Below are 18,993 nucleotides of genomic sequence, written 5' to 3' on the forward strand. Positions count from 1 at the left end.
AACAGGCCTTTGGTGCTGAAAGACTTTGAGAGATTATCAGGTACAGCAGTTGACATATAGGTGATGCATCAGAAACACCCACAGAGCTTTTAAAAGATACACCTTAGATATATCAAACCAGAACTATATATCAAACCAGAACTATATATCAAACCAGAACTTTTGGCGATGTGGTCCAGGCATACATAGTAGTTTGAACAATGAGAAATTCCCATTTTTATAAGTCAAAAAAGAAAAAAATTGTCATTTTTTTTTTTTTGAGACGGAGTCTTGGTCCGTCACCAGGCTGGAGTGCAGTGGCATTACCTCGGGTCACTGCAACCTCTGCCTCCCGGGTTCAAGTGATTCTCCTGCCTCAGCCTCCCGAGTAGCTGGGACTACAGGCGCGCACCACCACGCCGAGCTAATTTTTGTATTTTTAGTAGAGACAGGGTTTCACCATGTTGGCTAGCATGGTCTAGATCTCTTGACCCCGTGATTCGCCTGCCTCGGCCTCCCAAAGTGCTCGGATTTACAGGCGTGAGCCACCGTACCTGGCCACAATTGTCATTTTTATAGTAAATATTTTTTAAAAGCTCCCCGAAGACTTTGACTTCCTTTTGTTAAGAACCAGAGATTGATTCGAGTTTTCTGATTTGCCAAAAACAAAAATGAAGTTTAGAATGTTAAATGACTTGTCCAAGGTCCCATGGCTGGGACTCAATCTCTTGTCCTGATTTTAAGTCCAGTGCCCTCTCACTTATATGTATCTTCTTCATTGTGAGACAAACAAAACAATGTCACACATTCTCGATTTCCTGACACAGAGTCCCTACATATCCACCTTTTGTTTCAATTCCTACTGTCTCAAAGACATCTCTCCAGTGTTCCTCCCTTATTTCACCGAGCTTTTCAAAACGCCTTGCACTTTTATTTCTGATACGTGTCTTACCTTCTCTGGAAATTCTATTCCCTAATACTTTTTCTTTAAAAAAAAATGACTGCACACTATGAATTTTTCACTGACCCCATTAGATGGGCGCTTGGCAAACTGGGACAGAGGCCACGGTGTTCAGGAGAAGGCTCCTACCAGGTTGCCAGAGCTGAGTGCTAAAATGTCAGGAATTTTGTTATTAAGGCTAGTTATTAAATCTGTTATTACACATTAACTGATGCATTCCTGACATAAAAAATTAACTACTTTTTAATGATTATTTTACTATTATCAATATTCTTCAGGTTGTCTACATCAATTATCCTTATATCTGAAGGTGGAAATACTATACCATGCTGTGCTGCTGTGCATCCCTTCCCTACTCTGCATTCTGTGAAAGAGCGGGTCGGGTGGCTTGAAAATGGCCATTGGTGGGATTATTTACACCACAGAAATTGGCAAATGTTACAGATCAGGGTTTGATTTATTATTTTGCTTTATTGTCTAGATTTAAAAAGTGATGGCCCAATGCAGTGGCTCATGCCTGTAATCCCAATACTTTGAGAGGCCGAGGCAGGAGGATCGTTCGAGACCAGCCTGGGCAACATAGACCCTGTCTCTACAGGAAATAAAACAATTAGCCAGGTGTAGTGGCATGTGCTTGTAGTCCCAGCTACTTGGGAAGGTGAGGTGGGAAGATTGTTGGAGCCAGGAGTTTGAGGGTGCAGTGAGCTATGATTGTACCACTGCATTCCAGCCTGGACAACAGAGTGAGACCCTGTGTCTTTAAAAAAAAAAAAAAAGACCGGGTGTGGTGGCTCACACCTGTAATCCCAGCGCTTTGGGAGGCCGAGGTGGGCAGATCACAAGGTCAGGAGTTCGAGACCAGCCTGACCAACATGGTGAAACCCTGTCTCTACTAAAAACACAAAAATTAGCCAAGCTTGGTGACAGGTGCCTGTAATCCTAGCTACTCAGGAGGCTGAGACAGGAGAATTGCTTGAACCCAGGAGGCGGAGGTTGCAGTGAGCCAAGATCGCACCACTGCACTCCAGCCTGGGCAACAGGGCGAGACTCTGCCTCAAAAAAAAAAAAAAAAAAAAAAAAAAAAAACTGATGAAAATTATAATAATGCAGATTAAACTTAACAGTACATCATATCCAGTGCTCCCATTGTGAATAACATAAAAAGTGGAAGAAACGTTCTTCTAGTATTTGAAAACTATTAACTGAGTCAGCAAGGAAGTGGTTCATGTCGTTGGCGAATGAATGAAGTTCCAAAATGTCTTCGTTGTTTCACTCTCTTCTTACTCATTAATGTAAACAAAATATCAACCAACATTCATGTTGGAACTAGTCTTTCCTCAGTTGTAACCATGCAGATAGATGTAGGAGTTCAGCAAAAATCATGAGAGCATTCAGTGAGAATCATTTGTCTATATGAAATTTAAAATAAAGAATATTGTATATTTTATTATTGTTTGAAAATTATGTGAAATTATATCAATGAGATAGATACCAAAGTTATCTACATACAGATAGACACTTTTTGCTTTCCAGAGAGCCAGTTGTTCACAGCTTACCAGCATGTGGCTGGCCTAAGCCTCATCCTTGCTGTGTCACCAGCTCTCCATCACGTTGTTTCAATGCGTCCCCCTGACTTTGGATAGGCATTCACCCAAAGTTGTGGTTTGGCCTTCTAGAGCCCCCATTGACTTTCTGGAACAGAATATATATATTTAGAGATAGAGTCTCTGTCACTCAGGCTGGAGTGCAATGGCGTGACCACGGCTCACTGCAGCCTCAACTTCCTGGACTCAAGTGATCCTCCCACTTCAGCCTTCTCAGCAGCTGGGACCACAGGTGTATGCCATCATGCCTGGCTAATTTTTAAATTTTTTGTAGAGGAGACGGGGTCTCGCTTTGTTGCCCAGACTGGTCTTGAACTCTTGGCTTTAAGTGATCCTTCTGCCTAGGCCTCCCACAATGCCGGGATTACAGGCATGAGCCATTGCACCCGACCTAAAAGAGAATGACCCACAGCCTGTTTGCCAGCTGTCCTCTCCAGTGTTTTCTTGCTCAGTGACGGGCATCATCTTTCCCTCAGTTACTCAAGGCAGAAAGATGGGCTTCACTTAATCTCTGCCTCCTCCCCACCCATGTTCAAGCATCACCAAGTTAGGCTGCTTCTTGGCACCTTGCTATTTCTCAGATCCATCTACTTGTCTCCATCTTTACTGCAGTTTTCTTAAGTTTCCATGTCTTTCACTTCTTGAGTTGGTTATTATACAACCTTCCAATTGGGACCCCTGCTTCCATTCTCATTCCCTCCAATCCATTTCACACAGTTACTAAAGATATCTTTCTAAAACATCAAACTGATCAAGTCACTTCTCTGCTTATGAGCCCTTAATGGCTCCCTGCTGATGACCAGGCAATGACCACATGTCCGGGCAGCTCTTCTCAAAGTCATAGAATGACCAAGCCTAAACTTCTATGTTCACAGTTCCCCAAAGAAACTCTCTCCTTCCCTTCAGGATTCACTGAGAAGATATTCGGTTGCTCTGGGAACCTCTCTGACCTGGGCCCTCTCAAAGCTGGTTGAGGGGCCCCTCCCATGTGTACCTTTAAGAGTCCTGTATTTATCCCCCTCCTAGCCCTTACCTTGTTGTATTATTAATGTCTACCTTTTCCAGGGCCTGACTGCCTTGTTTCTTTGTTTCCAGTAGCTAACCCAATACTTAGAGAAGTCAACAAATACTTGTTGAATGAACAACCAGAGGAAAAAATGGTGGCAGTGATAAAAACAGTGGTGACGATATGCTGAGCACCTGCTCCCTACTAGGCACCATGTTGGACACTTTGCCATCATTATTTGCAATCCACAACAACCTACAATTGGCAAAGTAGGGATATGTATATCTGCTTTACAAATGAGAAAGTTAAACTTAAGAGAGGTTAAGCCATGTGCCCAAAGTCACAGAGCAGGTAAGGGGAGGGCCCAGGATTTGAATTCCTGAATCCTAGGTGTATCTTATTCCAAAGGCCATAGACTTCTTAATACACCACCTAAAAAGCACCAAGACAAACATGTAGGGCCGACTGAATAACAACAACAACAACAAAAGATGAACAAACAACAAAACAAACACGCAAAAAAACACTTTTCAATTTCTGTAGTCCGAGTTCCCTACAATGGTTCAGATGAGGGAGACGGCATTTTATAGGGTATCAAATACCAGGTTTCCATACAGGTAGGAAAGCACTCATTTGTCAGATAAATTTTAAAAGCCTGGAAATATGCCTGGCACTTCCTACTGGAGTTTTAATAGTTTTGTCTAAGTTCATGGGCTGGCTGGACGCTGCACTGTGGGTGTGGCTGGGAAGGTGAACGGGGGTCTGATTCTGAGTTGTCCCCTCCTGTGTGGGGCTCCTTCTCAGTGAAACAGAGGCTGAAATGCTGATCTGATGTTTGGTCTTTTGACAATTTTCACTTAATGAATTGATTCCTACAGTTCATTAACATACCCACTTCCACTTCTGTATACACATATGTCTTAATTAGCTGCTCATTGGCTGTTTAATTACAAGAAAACAGCTGACAGCTGCCTTGCTGAATTCTAATGGCAGACGCTTTGGAACGGCTACACACTTGCTTTTGACAACCAATATTTATTCATAACTCTGCGATTTATTGTGAATGCTCGTATGCCTGCCCAAATTATTGTATTTTCCAGTACAACTAAAAATTTGGAATTTGGGGGACTGCTGAAGTGGGTGTATGTCTACCTTTCATTTTACGTCTGAGACTAAGAAAAGCAGAGATGAGAAAAGCAGAGAATCTTCTATGTACAAGCATGTACTGTGTTGCAATTTTATTTATCGTGGCAACTTTCTGTTGAGAATGTTCAGAAGCATGGGGGTGAGAAGGAAGAAATATCTCTGGATCAGTGTGGGCCAAAAGTTAATTATCTGGCTAGAGGGGGAAAAAGAGGATAACTTCATTTTATTGAGGGGTAAACATAAAGGGCATGCATGGATTAAAATCAAGCAGATGAAATTATAAAATTAAAGTTGGGTGGGGGTCAGAAATAAGAGTCCTCAAAGAAGCATATGAGGAAAAAAAGTTGTTCTTTAGAAAGAGCAGGCAGCCTCATTCACGAAAGTTAGCTGGTCCAGCCCTATACTCATACATCTGGCAGCAATACATCACAGAAATTCAGATTTCCTGAGCTACGTTTTTGTTCAATAGTGACTGGCCTCCCTGTAGAATTGTATGCGCAAGTGGTCTCTGATTAAAGCTGCCCACGTGTCATATTTGTTAAGTGTCGATATCTGCTTTTGACTGTGCTTTGCCATACTCAGATCCAATCCAAGTGAAGACATTCAGCAATGGTTATTCCCAAGCACGCACAAGGGACCTGCCCCAAGCCAGGTGCTGTGTCAGGGCCCTATCTACAACATGGCTTCGAGCCCGGCGTTTTCTGTGAGCTGAGGAAGGGCAGCAGTTACTGAGACATGATTAAGATCTAAACAAACAAATAAAAAAAAAAATCTGAATCATCTTGATGCAAATTGGGTTTTAACACAGCCCTACCACTTGCGCATTTCATCACAGGACTGGAAGATTTAGCTAAACAAAAAGTTTCGCTTACTGCCTGTGTATAACAGAACCGAAACTCAGGCATCGTGAGGATGCAGTAACAGCTTGTCCTCCCCCAAGTGGAATTTTCATTTTAAATGCCCAGCTCTAATACTGGGGCCACGTATTAAAAAGCATTAAAATAAAAATGTTGAGCATGAATGTATCAATGGTGAAAAGTAGACAGAATTAGTTCACGACTAGCGACATTTTACAACTGAGATAATAATATTAGAATCCTTTAAAAGACAATTTGAGCCAAAAGGAACATTCATAAAAGCTTCTTTTTAACCTAAACATAAAAAGCTCCAGAAATGAAATGGCTTTAACTACTTCAGTGGGGGAAGGTGTCACTTATACACTCTAGATATTTTTGAAAAGCCTTTTTTATTGTTTAAGAAAATATATTTGTTAACGCAGAGACATTGTCTCAAATTATCTTTAGTGGGTAGAAGAGGAAGCTTTGAATAAGACATCACCTTAAATGTATTGATTGGTAAGTGTATATTGGACAAATGAATGCCAGTTTGTTCTTAGTGTTATCAAGAGGAAAAGGTTTTAAATGTAATCAGAAACCAATTCACTAACCCCAATACTGGATCGTGCATTATCATTAAAAAACTTGCAGTTAAAATTGTATAGCCAAAATATCTAAAAGGATATGGATTAAAAAATGTATGTGTGTCTATGTATGTGTGTCTTGAGATCAAATGTTCATCCTCATCATCTGAGCAGCCACTGTATCTCATGATGAAATTAGGAACAGAAGTTGAATGGCAAACAAGATGATTTCTCAAAAGCAAACCTTAACCAATGATTATTTTCCTCCTAACACTTCATATTTTTATTCACTTTGAAGATTGAACTTTAACATCTACAGCCTCTAGTGTTACCATGGCCTTTTCCTGTGCTGGCATGGGGCACGACCTGCCCCTCCTCCCTGGCAGGCCTGCCCCAGCTCACGTTATGCCCCCTCATCATGCTCACCCAAGGCTGAAACTAAATTCTTTTCCAAGAGCTCAGAAATGTCTGTATGAACAGAACTAAAAACCTTGCAGGCCTGGATTCTAACATATGTTCTTCCGAAATGCAGTGTTCAGGCTGAAGCAGTGCCAATACATTGTTCCCTGATTCTTTCAAGAGAACAAGTAAAATACGTTTATAATAAAAACCTTGGCATAATGGAGTCCTTAAAAATTTGAGGATGGTGTGCCTGTCTACCCTCATCTTCCACTAGCCACAGAAAGTGACCCTTTGCTTCAATCAAACTGAGTTATGTGCTGTCCCCTAAATACAACCAAGACTGCCCTTTTTCTGGGCTTTTGCCTCTGCCATTCCTTGTTCTCCTTCCTCCTCAGCACAGAATGCCCTCCCAGCCACCTTGACTGGGAAAATCCTTCCTCAGCTCCAGCCCACAGTTGGTTCCTCCTCAATGAAACCTTGCTAGGCCAACTCTCCTTTAGACCACCTAGATATGCTGTCTAGTGGATATGTGCTGCTTTTTTCTTTTTTTTTTGAGACAGGGGTCTTGCTCTGTTGCCAGGCTGGAATGCAGTGGCGCCATCATAGCTCGCCAGGAGCCTTGAACTCCTGGGCTCAAGCAATCCTCCTGCTTCAGCCTTCCGAGTAGTTGGGACTTCAGGCAAACACCACCATGCCTAGCCAGTTTTTTTTATTTTTAATTTTTTTGTAGAGACAGAGTCTTGCTGTGTTGCTCAGGCTGGTCTTGAACTCTTGTGCTCACATCTTCCTCTCAACTCAGCCTCCCAAACTGCTGGGACTACAGGTGTGAGCCACTGTGCCCAGCCTATATGTGCTTCTTATGTATATCATAGATTGTGGCCTTCCTCTATATTAGTTCTTGCATTGCTATTTAGCTTTCCCTACACAGGCCTCATCTCTACAACTAGACCATAAACTGCTTGAGGGAAAGATGTGGTCTTCTATATCTTTGGATCCCTTACAGTGCTTACATAGTGCTTGGTCCCAAGGGAGTGCTCATAGTATTCTTTTTTATTGGCAGATTCTACATAACACATTGCAAATGGTCACAACAATCAAGACTATATCCATAGATGTCCCAGAAATAATATCTGACTATACAGAGCAGCATTACCAAGCCACCAAGAAGTCTGCCTAGTAATGACAATGATAACAACAGCTAACACTTAGTAAGTGCTTGTGATGCATCTGGCATTCTTCCAGGTACTTTCCTTAAATGCATGTGACAACCCTATGAAGTTAGTTATTACAGTTACAGTCCTCATTTTACAGATGGGGGAACTGAGGCACAGAGCAGTGGTATAGGCGCTCAAGCTGGTAAATAGCAGAGCTGGGATTTCAACTCGGGCAGTCTGGTTCCAGAGTCAGAGCAGAAGCATGGCACCTGCTGTCTCTCTACAGACAGCAAAGGGGTTGGGGAGAGGATGAACTAGGAACAGCCAGAAATGACAGAAAGAGCTACTAAAGCTTCTACCATTTTTGCTTTTCATGTGCAATGCTTAGCAACTATGTGCCAAAATAATTATTTCAGCAATTAAACAGGTCCTCTAGTTTCTTATGGTGTCAGCTTGTTAATTTAAAAATGCAATTTAAAATACGTTCACAAAAGGATTAGCTCAGAAGATGACTGATCACCTTTCTTCTCTCATTAGATATCTATTTGATATGTCTAATGTGAAATTTTTCTTATGTTTAATTACACTATCTCAGCAAAGTTATTTACAATTGATCATAATAGAATCACCTTTACCTGGTTAGAACATGATAAATAATTAACATAAAATGGCAAAAATAGAAGTCTTTTGACTTCTGTTTTTATAACTAGGAATAAAAGTGTTAGTTATAGCAGAGAGAAATTATAACGGAGAACAAAGAGTATATGTATCAAATATAAGCATATAACATTGTTCAAGTCCCTGGCTAGGCATAGGCCCAATCTGTTAATAAAATTATGTTTTATTTATTTTGTGGTTTTCATTGGATAAAGTCAACAGAGCAGAGGAACAGAGCCACAGATAACTGAAAACCACTTTGGCACTGAGGAGGTATGCAGACAAGATCTGGAAGGGAATCTAGAAAAATGGCAACTTTGGAATAATAGATACCTTTTGTTTTCTTATCGCTTTTATTTTTGTCATGATAAATATTAAGAGTAAAAAGAAAATTCACATTGTTTGTGCCATGGTACTCAGTCAACTTAGGTTTTACTCAATAGCATGTTGTTAATTAATCTTCCAAATTGTTGGGGTATTTCATATGAAGTAGCCCTTACCCCCACCTTGTCCTTTCCCCAGACTCCATTCCTAGATAATCACTTCTGTCAATTCCTAGATAATCACTTGCCTTACTGACAGATTCAGAGGAAGCCATCAGTTTTTTGGGCAGAATGAAGGGACAAATGGTGAACTGGTATCCGGGATGCTGCCTAGAACCCTGTCCATTTAAGAAGACACCCAGGTGATACGCAATGCACAAAAAGCACTGGAACTCCCAGCAGGCAAGCACTGCAGTCTATAAACCCTCTATTGAGAAAGGCCATGACATGTCTACCAGGGACACAGATTTGGGAGGCAGAACACAAGACAGGGTGAGGGTGAAAGGCAATGGCTACCTGGCCACGTCAGCCAAACCAGCTCCAAAAATCAATGCAATGACAGTGGTCACAGGCAGATCACTCTCACCTTATAACCTGGGATGGCACAGACCAGACAGATTATTTCATTTTGTTTTGTTTTTCATTATTTTTGTTTACTTTTTTGGAGAGAGGGTCTCACTCCATTGCCCAGGCTGGAGTCCAGTGGTGTGATCATAGCTCACTGTAACCTTGAACTCCTGGACTCAAGTGATAAACCTGCAGCTGTCTTCCCTGAGTAGCTGGGACTACGGGTACACACCACTATACCGGGCCTCTCATTTTGCTTATTTAATTAGTCAACTAATTTTGAGGGAGGGCAGATTTTGGAAGTAAAGGGCATAGATGGTTCTGTAGTATGCGGAAATCTGAAGCTTTGCTAAGATGGGATCAACATGAAGCATCTGTACATGTACAAATTAGCAAATGTTACCATGACTAACAGTAAAATGAATAATTAAGGAAATTATAAGGTTAATTTCCTTGGAGTCTCTCAGTAGTCATTTGTGTCTATAGGTGATTTTGTATTTTACAACATTGTATTTTCTAATTTCATGAAAGGAAAGCTAACCAAATTTGTGGATTTTATTTTTTGCCTCAGCCTCAAAAAGCCTTAGGGCTGATTCAGGCCTGGTTGTAGCAATCGGCTGTCTCAAAGGCCTCCTGCATGTTTAAATAGCTTCTCTCCTGTTTATTTTGCACTGTTTTATCCTGTAAGCTGAGCTGTCTCGAGGCCCTTCCAATATAAGCATGAGGATTTAAATCTTAATAAATTGAGATTTGAATAATAGAGGTAATCTGGGCTTGGGGGGTCTTGAATTATAGGGATAAACATCTCTATTTCTCATCTGCACATTATGCATGTGCTGTACACATTTCCCCATGACCAAGGTCAGAAATAATAAAATAGTCATAGCAGAAATAATACTGATAATATTTAGAGGTAAATAGCACTTTTCTGTTTGTAAGGACTTTTATGTACAGATTCTCCTTCTATTCTTGGAATAGTCCTAAACAGTAGAAAGATCAGGTGTTATACTCACTTTAAAAATGAAGCAACTGAGTGACAAAGAGATTAAGACACATTCAAAACAATATGGACAAGTGGAGGCACTAGGACTGGAACTCAGGTCTTCCTGATAGCTTTCCCACAATTTGTTAACATTATGTGTGCTAACAATAAGACTCAACTCAATGACATTCCAATTAAACTTACTGGAGATGTCTTTTTATAAGCTTATGACAGGGACATTGTAGAAGTCTGGAGTTTTAAAAAATCTTTTTAAAAAAGATTGCCACAGAGATTGCTCATGAGTTCAACTCTGGGGTTGAAAGTGATAAACAAGCAATGCTCAAATACCTTTTTGTAATCTCCTATTATTTTGAAGGAAGTAGTAAAAATATATATAACTTCTTTAATTGTAATTTAACACCAAAATATTCAAAATATTTTTTCTATCCTGTAATTTATCATTCAAAATTCTAAGGAGTTGAATTTTAAGACATAAATGGAGACATACAAATCACAAAGATATATTCTAACAAACATTAATAGAAACAACAACAATTAAAAAGGCTTACCTTGCAGCCTTCACATGTAATGACACCATAATGGATTCCTGATGATTTGTCTCCACAGATCTTGCATGGAATAATTTCAATTTGAGCTGCAACAGAAGCACGCAACCAGTTAATTACATTTTCTTTTAAACACCTTATAAAAGCGTTCCCTGATCAGCATTTGTATAGTGAAAACTAATAACCTGCTAAACATTATACTGCATTAACTATTCATTGCTGAACTGTGAGGGTCCCCCTAGAGCCCTGGACTAAATTATGGCTGCTCGTTATATAATAGCTTTCGGGTTATTAAAATGGGTCATTTGAGAAGGTGTTTAAGAACCCGCAAGAAGACTGGAATCAGCATTTCAAAGCCTTCAAGAACTGGAGAGTTCGCAGTTTAGGCCTCAGAGCAAAGCAGATACTGAAATGTTTCCTCCAATCTCATTTTCTACCATTATTTTTAAAAGATCATAAATCTGTCTTGGCTGAGCATTATAGCTTGACTGCTAGAGAAAAATACACTCTAAAAAGTCAGGTCTAGTTAGAAAATGATTCAATTCAAAATATTAATCAGTTACATATGATGGTAAGAATTCCTTATCTTTTAAAAAATTAACGCAGTTGCCATGTGTTAAAAATTAGTCCATTTGTGTACAATCAGAACCTTTCAACCATAGAGTTAATATCCTGTTTGAATTTAATAATGATGAATCCTGACAAATAGGATGTGTTGCTTCTGAGTTCTTTACACTGGAAATTTAGTTCCTGGTACAGAGGGCATGTGTTTCTACCCAACTGATTACTTAAAGATGCCTCATGCTGGAAGACCCGCAAATAACATGTATCACACCAAAGTTCTCAAATAAGGCAAAGCACATTTCTAAGCAAACACATTATACCTCAGAGTTAAAAAGAGCATAATTAAGGATAAAAAATAAGGAATAATTAGGCAAAAGAAAATCCTTAGATCAACTATTAAATAGAATTTATATGTGAAATAAATAAAGACCAATGCTGAGCTGTATAGACAGGATGGGAACAGTCACCAGTTTACCTGGAATGTGTCATTATGCTAAATTCATTTTCCATGGTTTTCACTACTGGGTATCATGTTAGATTACCTACTGAGTTACACACACAAACACAACTGCAAGTGCCCAAGTCTATTTCATTTCTGTACAGCCCTTACCTAGCCCCAGACCTTACACAGAGTAATTTCTTTGTCCAAAGAATATGTCACATAGTGTAAGTACCACACAGAGACACACAGCCCACTCTTTCTTCTAATGTAATCCCATATCCTGGGATGATTTCACAACCACTTACTTTGGATTTAAGGTGATGTTGCATTCAATACTTAGAGCACACATGAAACTATTGGATTTAACCTCATTATAAACCATGTGTACTGCTAACTCCCTTTCTCAGGGCCTAATACAAGTACTGTGGTGACTTTTAGGGAGTGCAAGCTATTCTAAAAGCTATCCATCATTTTTTTAGTGCTTGCATACTGAGTTTCTTTGCTGTCCAAATTTAGAGATTGTTCCAGATCTCACATCCAGTGTATTTTCTATACTCTGGAGGCTTTCTAATACCCCAATAATGGTGACTTTGGACACTAATAGGTATAGTTTGAGTTAAGCAACTTAAGCAAGTTAATATGTTTAAGGTTGCATTCAACAAAAGTTGTCATTTGCAAGTCTGCCTCATGTTAACACTTGGCTTGATTTCTTCAAGAAAAATTCTTTATGAAATATGAAATCTAATAATGTCTCATACTGCACAGTCCTTCCAATATGTTTGATATAGTCAAGGCAAAGGTTTGTGCCACAGATCTGCAACTCTAGAGAAAGCGAGTTACGCCTAACATTTTTCAGAGACGTGGAAAAGCCAAGTGGAAGTAGAGAAATCCTGAAAGGTGCTATCAGCTGAGAGTTATTGCCTGCTTTTCCCTACATGAATTGAGTAGGCTAGAATGAGAACCAGCCTCCTTACCCTGATTCCTAGGAATGTAATAATTAGGCAACGTGAAGTCCTTGAACCACCTGTTAAACAGAATTTATACATGAAATGAAGAAGACCTACTTGGAGCTGCTTCTGTCCATGTCTCACCTCAAGGTGTAATGACAGAAATTAGGGATGAACAAACCTCTTTAGGTCCTAGCATTTAAGTCAGCATCAAAACTACCTGACGCTAAACTTGGGCCTTTCAAGAGTTATCTTCATTCCATCTTAACAATGAGGGAGATCAAGCATGTCTATTTAGTCCTTTACAAGAATATGAAGGCCCTGGGCAGGGCATATTGAGAACAATGAGTAGAACTGCATCTGGACAAACTGAAAATGATATGCAGTATTCCTGTACAGTCGGCCTGGACTCACAGTGGATTACTAATTAGAAGTGAAGCAACGATGTTTAAGGCTGTGACCAAGATGCCTGCCTGGCATGGAGGTCTGCTCATGATGGGGGTGGCCCCGGGAGTACCATACTGGCCCCAGCACTTCCACCCTTGGAATGGCTCATGTCCTGGCAGGGGTGAGGGTAGGGGTGCGGGTGGGGAGCAGTTGTAGTACAGACCCCAGAGTTTGGTGCCACTGTGACACAGGACTGATGGCCTGAGTCAGGCTTCAGCTTGCAGGGGTTTTCAGATCTGGAGGATATTTGAGCGGAGACAGTCACGAGATCTGTGGAGGCCAAGACGCTTAGGATAAATGGACTCACTGTAGATTGACTTGTATTTCCAAACAGGGGGGCCATTCACTTAGATCTTTGTCCCCATGTGTCTGTGCTTAGTTCCAGTGGGCTAAAGAATCAGATTTAATTGAAACAGGCTTCACCGGGAATCTCTCGGTAAGGTGGTAGAAGGGTTTCTGGATAGCAAGTTGAGGTATTCTGATTGGTTAAACTATTCTCCTAGGCTTCCTCCTGCTTGGTTCTCTTATCTCAGATGACAATTTCAGTTGCAAATGCACTTTAGGAAATGACTAAAATCCTCCCACTCCAAAAGCAAACCCTCTGAATGTGATCTGATCACACGTGTTGATATTCCCAGAAAGCGAGCATTTGCAGATTGGAGCAGGGCACTTGCTCAGCCCTTCATTTAAGCCAACAATGCACAAAAGCCCTCCCCATCCCCCATTTTAGTCAATTTCCAGAATTCAAATGAATCCATGAGAAAAAAACGCAGTCAATGCCTTGCAAATTTTTCAAAAGAAGGCAGTTTAGTTTTGTGAATTTGAGTTTTCAGTCCAACAAGAAGGAGGAAGACAAAAATCCCTCTGCCCTTTGCCTTTCATCGTGTAGGCTTTTCAGTTTCCCACCAGGTAGTGTGGTGTCTTCTCAAAACAATCTTCTTTTAACACAAATTATGAATCTTGGCCCATATATATACTGCACACATTAACTCAGCCAGCATTTCAAAGGATGAGTTCTGTCAGACAGCACTACTGTCAACGTTCACAAGTATATTGATTAAATTAGCCCACATACATATTCATCCCAGCAAAGAGGTTTATTGTGTAGTGGAATATCTGGAGCAAGATGCGCACATATAATCATGAATTGGCTTCACAATGAACAATCTTGCTATGAAAAATTCTAATTTGCCCACATTTTCAGCTCTATTGCCTAAATAATTTGCTCTCTCATGCACCCTGTGTAATTCAAGCAGGCTCTCCACACCTGCAGAGGCAAATGCAGTTTCAAGGAGCTGACAACAAGTGGCAGCGGGCATCAGGAAATCCTGGAATGCAAGGGTGCTAATTAACCAAGTGGTCCTTTGGGCTAGGCTGTCATTTAGCACTGCACTTCTAGAAGAAGTTTGCTTTGAATTTTTAATTATAAAAGGAACAAGAACTTGGGCACTAGCATTCTTAAGATGACATTTATTCCTCAGGACCTATCTTAGGAGATAACATGGTCCAGAGAACAATGCCCATTTTCCCAAAGAATTAAAAAAATAAAAATTGTATGACAGGCACCCAGTACTTCATTCTGTGGGTGAGTAGTGATCTCTCAATAATAATCTAATTTATAATAATAATATCTACATGTATTTGTGCTAATAATGTGTCACGCATTATATCTCACTCACTCCTCCAATACCCTTTGCGGTAGGCATCACTACTTAATCGTTACTGTCATCATTGTCATCATCATCATTGCACTCTTATTAAGCAATCACTAACCAGGGCTCAAAAGACATCCCCTAAGTAGTTTGTTTAAACTTAACACACTACTCAGGAATTGATGTCAACATCTCTTGCTGGGAGTTATCCCCTTAGTTTATAACTAAAAATAAATAACCATCAACCTTCTAGGCCACTGATCTCAGTTTCACAAAATTCTGGTTAGAATTTTAACCCTAAAATGACCAATGTCAACGTTTGACAGTTCTTAAGGCCGGGCAGATTACTTAACCTCTCTGAGCCTCAGTTTCATACTTGAAGATTCAAGGATGTGATACATAAATGACATACCATATATATCTGTATGAGCATTTTATATATGTATTCTCTATATATGCCCATCACATAGTTCTTAGAAATAGTTGGCACTCAATAAATAGTAGTTGTTATTATTGTTGTTGTTGATAAGAAATCCTGCCTTATAGTGAAATGAAATTCTTTCCTCTAGACTTTAAGCTCTTTCCGAGGTGGGGATAGAGAAAAGCTGCTTATCCTCCAAATAACATGACAGGCAGTTCCTACCAGCTACCGCAGCAATCCTTCACAACATTGCTGCTTAACTGTTTGCCACAACACAGTGGTATGTTGCAATAAGTTGCAGGAGTGTCACAGGGAATTGGTTACTAATAAAAGTTTTACAAAATTAAAGTTTTTTATTGGTTCACATGAAAACTAAACTAATATAGACCCAAGGTTACCCCAATAATATCGTTCACTCTAGCTCAATTGCACAACCAAATATTTTCTTGAATTGGACTGAATGGGGTGGGGTTACTGCTGGCTTGCCAGGAAACGGCCAATGGCCGAACCTTGGGTACACCTATGAGAACATGTCTGTCATGCTTATGAATGTCAACCAATTTTGTGTGTCTTGCAAAAACGGTCAAAAACTAGTGCTTTAAAAAGCCTATCTTTTACACAGATCTGTTGATGGTGTTTTTTTCTGGAGTGCAGAGAATATGGAGGACTTTTCACTTGCTATGTTACATATTTCTCTAATGTTTGAATTTTTTACAACCAGCATGTATTACTTTTCTAAGCAGAAAAACCAATAAAGATTAAAAAGAAAAACCCTAAGGCATTTGATTTTATTTTCAGTAAAATGGCTTGAGTCCTTTATGGATTAGTCACTTTATTTTATCCCCTGTTTAAAACTGCCAGGGTATTAAAGGCTTCTGCAGCTGCCTGAATGGCGGCCTGGCTTGCATGTCAAGGTTAGCCGGGGGAGAGCTGCAGAGTCTTCACCTTATTCCCTGGAGGGACTTCTTCAGGAGCACCAGGCTTCTAGAATTTTGTGGCCCCCTTGTTTCAGGGCTTCTAAAGATGGTCATGCAGGTTGTGCTCTGCCCAGTGCGGCCTAGCTGAGGGGTCAAAAGTAGAGGCTGAAATGCACCTGGCTGTGAGCCTTGCTGCAGAGTGACTGCAACAGCCTGGAGAGAGGAAACCTTTCTTCAATCTGTCTACCCAGACAAGCTCCCTTTTTTCAAACCCTCCTTCCAGGGGTAGTGCCCCTTCTCTATAGTGCTAGGAGTGGACAGTTCAGGGAGCAACATGCTTTCTCTCCACTCTGCCATGGGAGGCCCCAGGACACCATAAGGGTTTGCAGAGAGCTCTCATTACATCTCCATGTGGAAGGGGAACAGACCATTGACCTGGACCTGTGGCTTGGAATAGAGTATGGGTATGTTCCATAGCACAGGCATGTTCAATGGCCATCAGGGATGAGCAGAGCCGAGTTATAGCTGCATCCTATGCAAACTAACGATGAGCTTGTTTGGCCACTTGGTCTGCTAAGTTCATTTTAAATATAACACTAATATGTTTCCCTAGTACATTATTTTCTTCTCTTGATTTTGGATTCTTTCATGACAGTATTTCATCCTTGCTGAACATCACCAAAACAATTAGATCTCCAATTAGAAAGCCCTACTCCTTCAGTAAGCAGTCTCGCAGTCATTTTTGGCAAAAATAGTAATGCCTGAGTTTTTGCAGAATTCTATGTAGTTTTCAAAGTTTTTATCCTTGTCAGCTTGCTTTGATTTTGGTGCTTTCAACATCCCTAAAGGAGGCAGATAGGTATTATCATCCCCATTTTACAGATACGGAAAATGAGCCTCAGGAGGGTTAAATGGCTTCTTCTCTATGTCCAGATTTCCCAGGGTTTTGATGTAGACATAGCCACAAGAAAGACAGACTTGGTGTCTCTTTCCTATTCAGGATTATTTGATATGTTTAGATTTATGCCATCACTGATCTGGGGCTCTCAAGAGGACATGACACCAAAAAGAAAGCACTGGGAGTCAATTCAGCTAAGAGGTGGAGTTGGCCCTTCCAGGTCTCCCTCTGAGACTGAACTCCCTGGGTGGCCTCAAGCAAGTCACTTACACCTCCACTTCCTCCATCCATAAAATGGGAATAATTCTTACCTCCCAGGCAGGTGGTGGTAAATGAGTGCTCACAAAGCTCTTTGAAGATGAAAAACCTATATAAATGGGAAGCTTCAGGAAGCTTGCCACATCATTCATGGCAAAGATTGCGATGCTGTGTCCTATTACCCATATCCAGCTATGCCACAAAGAGAATAAAAATTACACAGTACCATAATTCTCATCTGCTAGCTAGACTTACTTAAATGTTTTTTAATCATTGGTTTCCAAGATGCTTTCCCAACGGACTGATGGGTCCAGATGTTACTATCTTATTCACAACTTAGAAGAAAAAGAGCACTTAGATGGAGAGGTCGCCTCTCTATGCAAAGTCCTTGACCTAGCTTTATCTAGGGCTTGTACAGTCTTGTCAGGGCATGATGGAAATGGCACGATTCCCACTTGTTAACATAATAAACATATATGTCACCCTCTGACATCCCAAGCCTTATTATTAAGTTGACATCTGACTCAAATGAGTCTATCAAATTATAGCCATTAAAAAAAAATGTTCTGCACCTTACTAAATAAGCCACTTCTCAAAAACTTCAACTGGATTGTAATTTCTCCGGAAAACTTAATGGCTTTAAAAAAACCATTTTTCAATAAAAAGTGTTGAGTATACCTGCCAAATGCACACACACACACACACTCCTCAAACCATCAAGAGATCAAACATTCGTGAACTAAATTTAAAATAAGACAAAATTGAAGTTTTGGAACTTTGACGATTTTTCTTCAGTCTTTTAAAGACTTAGGTGTGTAAGAGTTAAAATACTACGCCAGAATGCCCCATCTGAATTAAGAGAAAGCTGAGCTGTGTGTGCAGGAAATCTCTGAAGAAGAAGGAAGCCAGGCACATCTTCTCATGTGGCTTTCTGTGAATATGCAGGTGGTTCTGACAATGGGAACTGAATATTAATCCTTTGTAATATGTTTCCATCCCTACTAGATTAAGCTTTCTAGAGAAACTGACTCACATTCCCTGATGCATATGTATCTCTGCTAAAAGCCAAATCCAAATGAGCACTTTTATCCCTAGACAGGGAAATTCTGTCAAATCAGAGAGGAAACAGATTTTTCATATAGAAGAACAGCGGGTGGCTTTGATTTTTCGATCCAGTTCTCTCTAGAATTCTCCTATCACATAGTAATGCACAAACTGTTTAACTTTAAGGCAATTGACTCTATACCTTTTTTGGTATCTACCTGGTAACCAATTTAAACCTTGAGTGAAAGACCTGAACAGCAAGAGAATAAGCTTCCTAATACTTCATCCTACTCATCCAGTGGGTCAGATACTAAATAAGTAAATTCTCACCCAATAAATGATGCCACCATGATCAGCAATACAATCCTTTTTTTTTTCTTTTTGTTTTTCCTCTCTTTTGCCTTTGTAAACAACAGAACGTATTTGTTGTTAAGGATTTGTGGGGTTATGTGATATCAAGGGCTAAGATAAAGGTAATCGGCTGTTTAACCAATGGTTCTCAGTTGGCATAAGGTCCCTCTAAGATTCTAGAATTAACTACATTTTAAAATATAAAGTCCTTGAAGATTTTCTAGGACCCTGGGATCAGTAACATTTAACAAAAGTCCTCTTTCTCTAGAATCTCTTGGGGTGGGT

General features: G+C 40.2%; 1 protein-coding gene and 1 long non-coding RNA gene across 9 annotated transcripts in view; one reads left to right on the forward strand and one right to left on the reverse strand.

Annotated features, from left to right (window-relative positions):
* The window catches only part of LOC109023482 (uncharacterized), a 95,398-nt gene that overhangs the window by 32,255 nt on the left and 44,150 nt on the right, over positions 1 to 18,993 (forward strand). For 5 of the 6 annotated variants that reach the window (XR_010130998.1, XR_010130999.1, XR_010131000.1 and 2 more), the window contains exon 2: positions 7,579 to 7,726. This is a non-coding gene — a long non-coding RNA (uncharacterized lncRNA). Of the gene's footprint in view, positions 1 to 7,578; positions 7,727 to 8,544; positions 8,883 to 18,993 lie in introns of those variants that run through there. The other variant, XR_010130997.1, reaches the window with a different exon arrangement.
* Positions 1 to 18,993, reverse strand: part of RORA (RAR related orphan receptor A) — a 736,533-nt gene that overhangs the window by 27,658 nt on the left and 689,882 nt on the right. For all 3 annotated transcript variants that reach the window (XM_031002532.3, XM_055363160.2, XM_031002531.3), the window contains one exon: positions 10,771 to 10,856. In XM_031002532.3, coding sequence (XP_030858392.1) covers positions 10,771 to 10,856 — 86 coding nt within the window. The remainder of the gene's footprint in view (positions 1 to 10,770; positions 10,857 to 18,993) is intronic.

The sequence above is a fragment of the Gorilla gorilla genome, chromosome 16, assembly GCF_029281585.2.
Source record: "Gorilla gorilla gorilla isolate KB3781 chromosome 16, NHGRI_mGorGor1-v2.1_pri, whole genome shotgun sequence".
NCBI classification, from domain to species: Eukaryota; Metazoa; Chordata; class Mammalia; order Primates; family Hominidae; genus Gorilla; species Gorilla gorilla.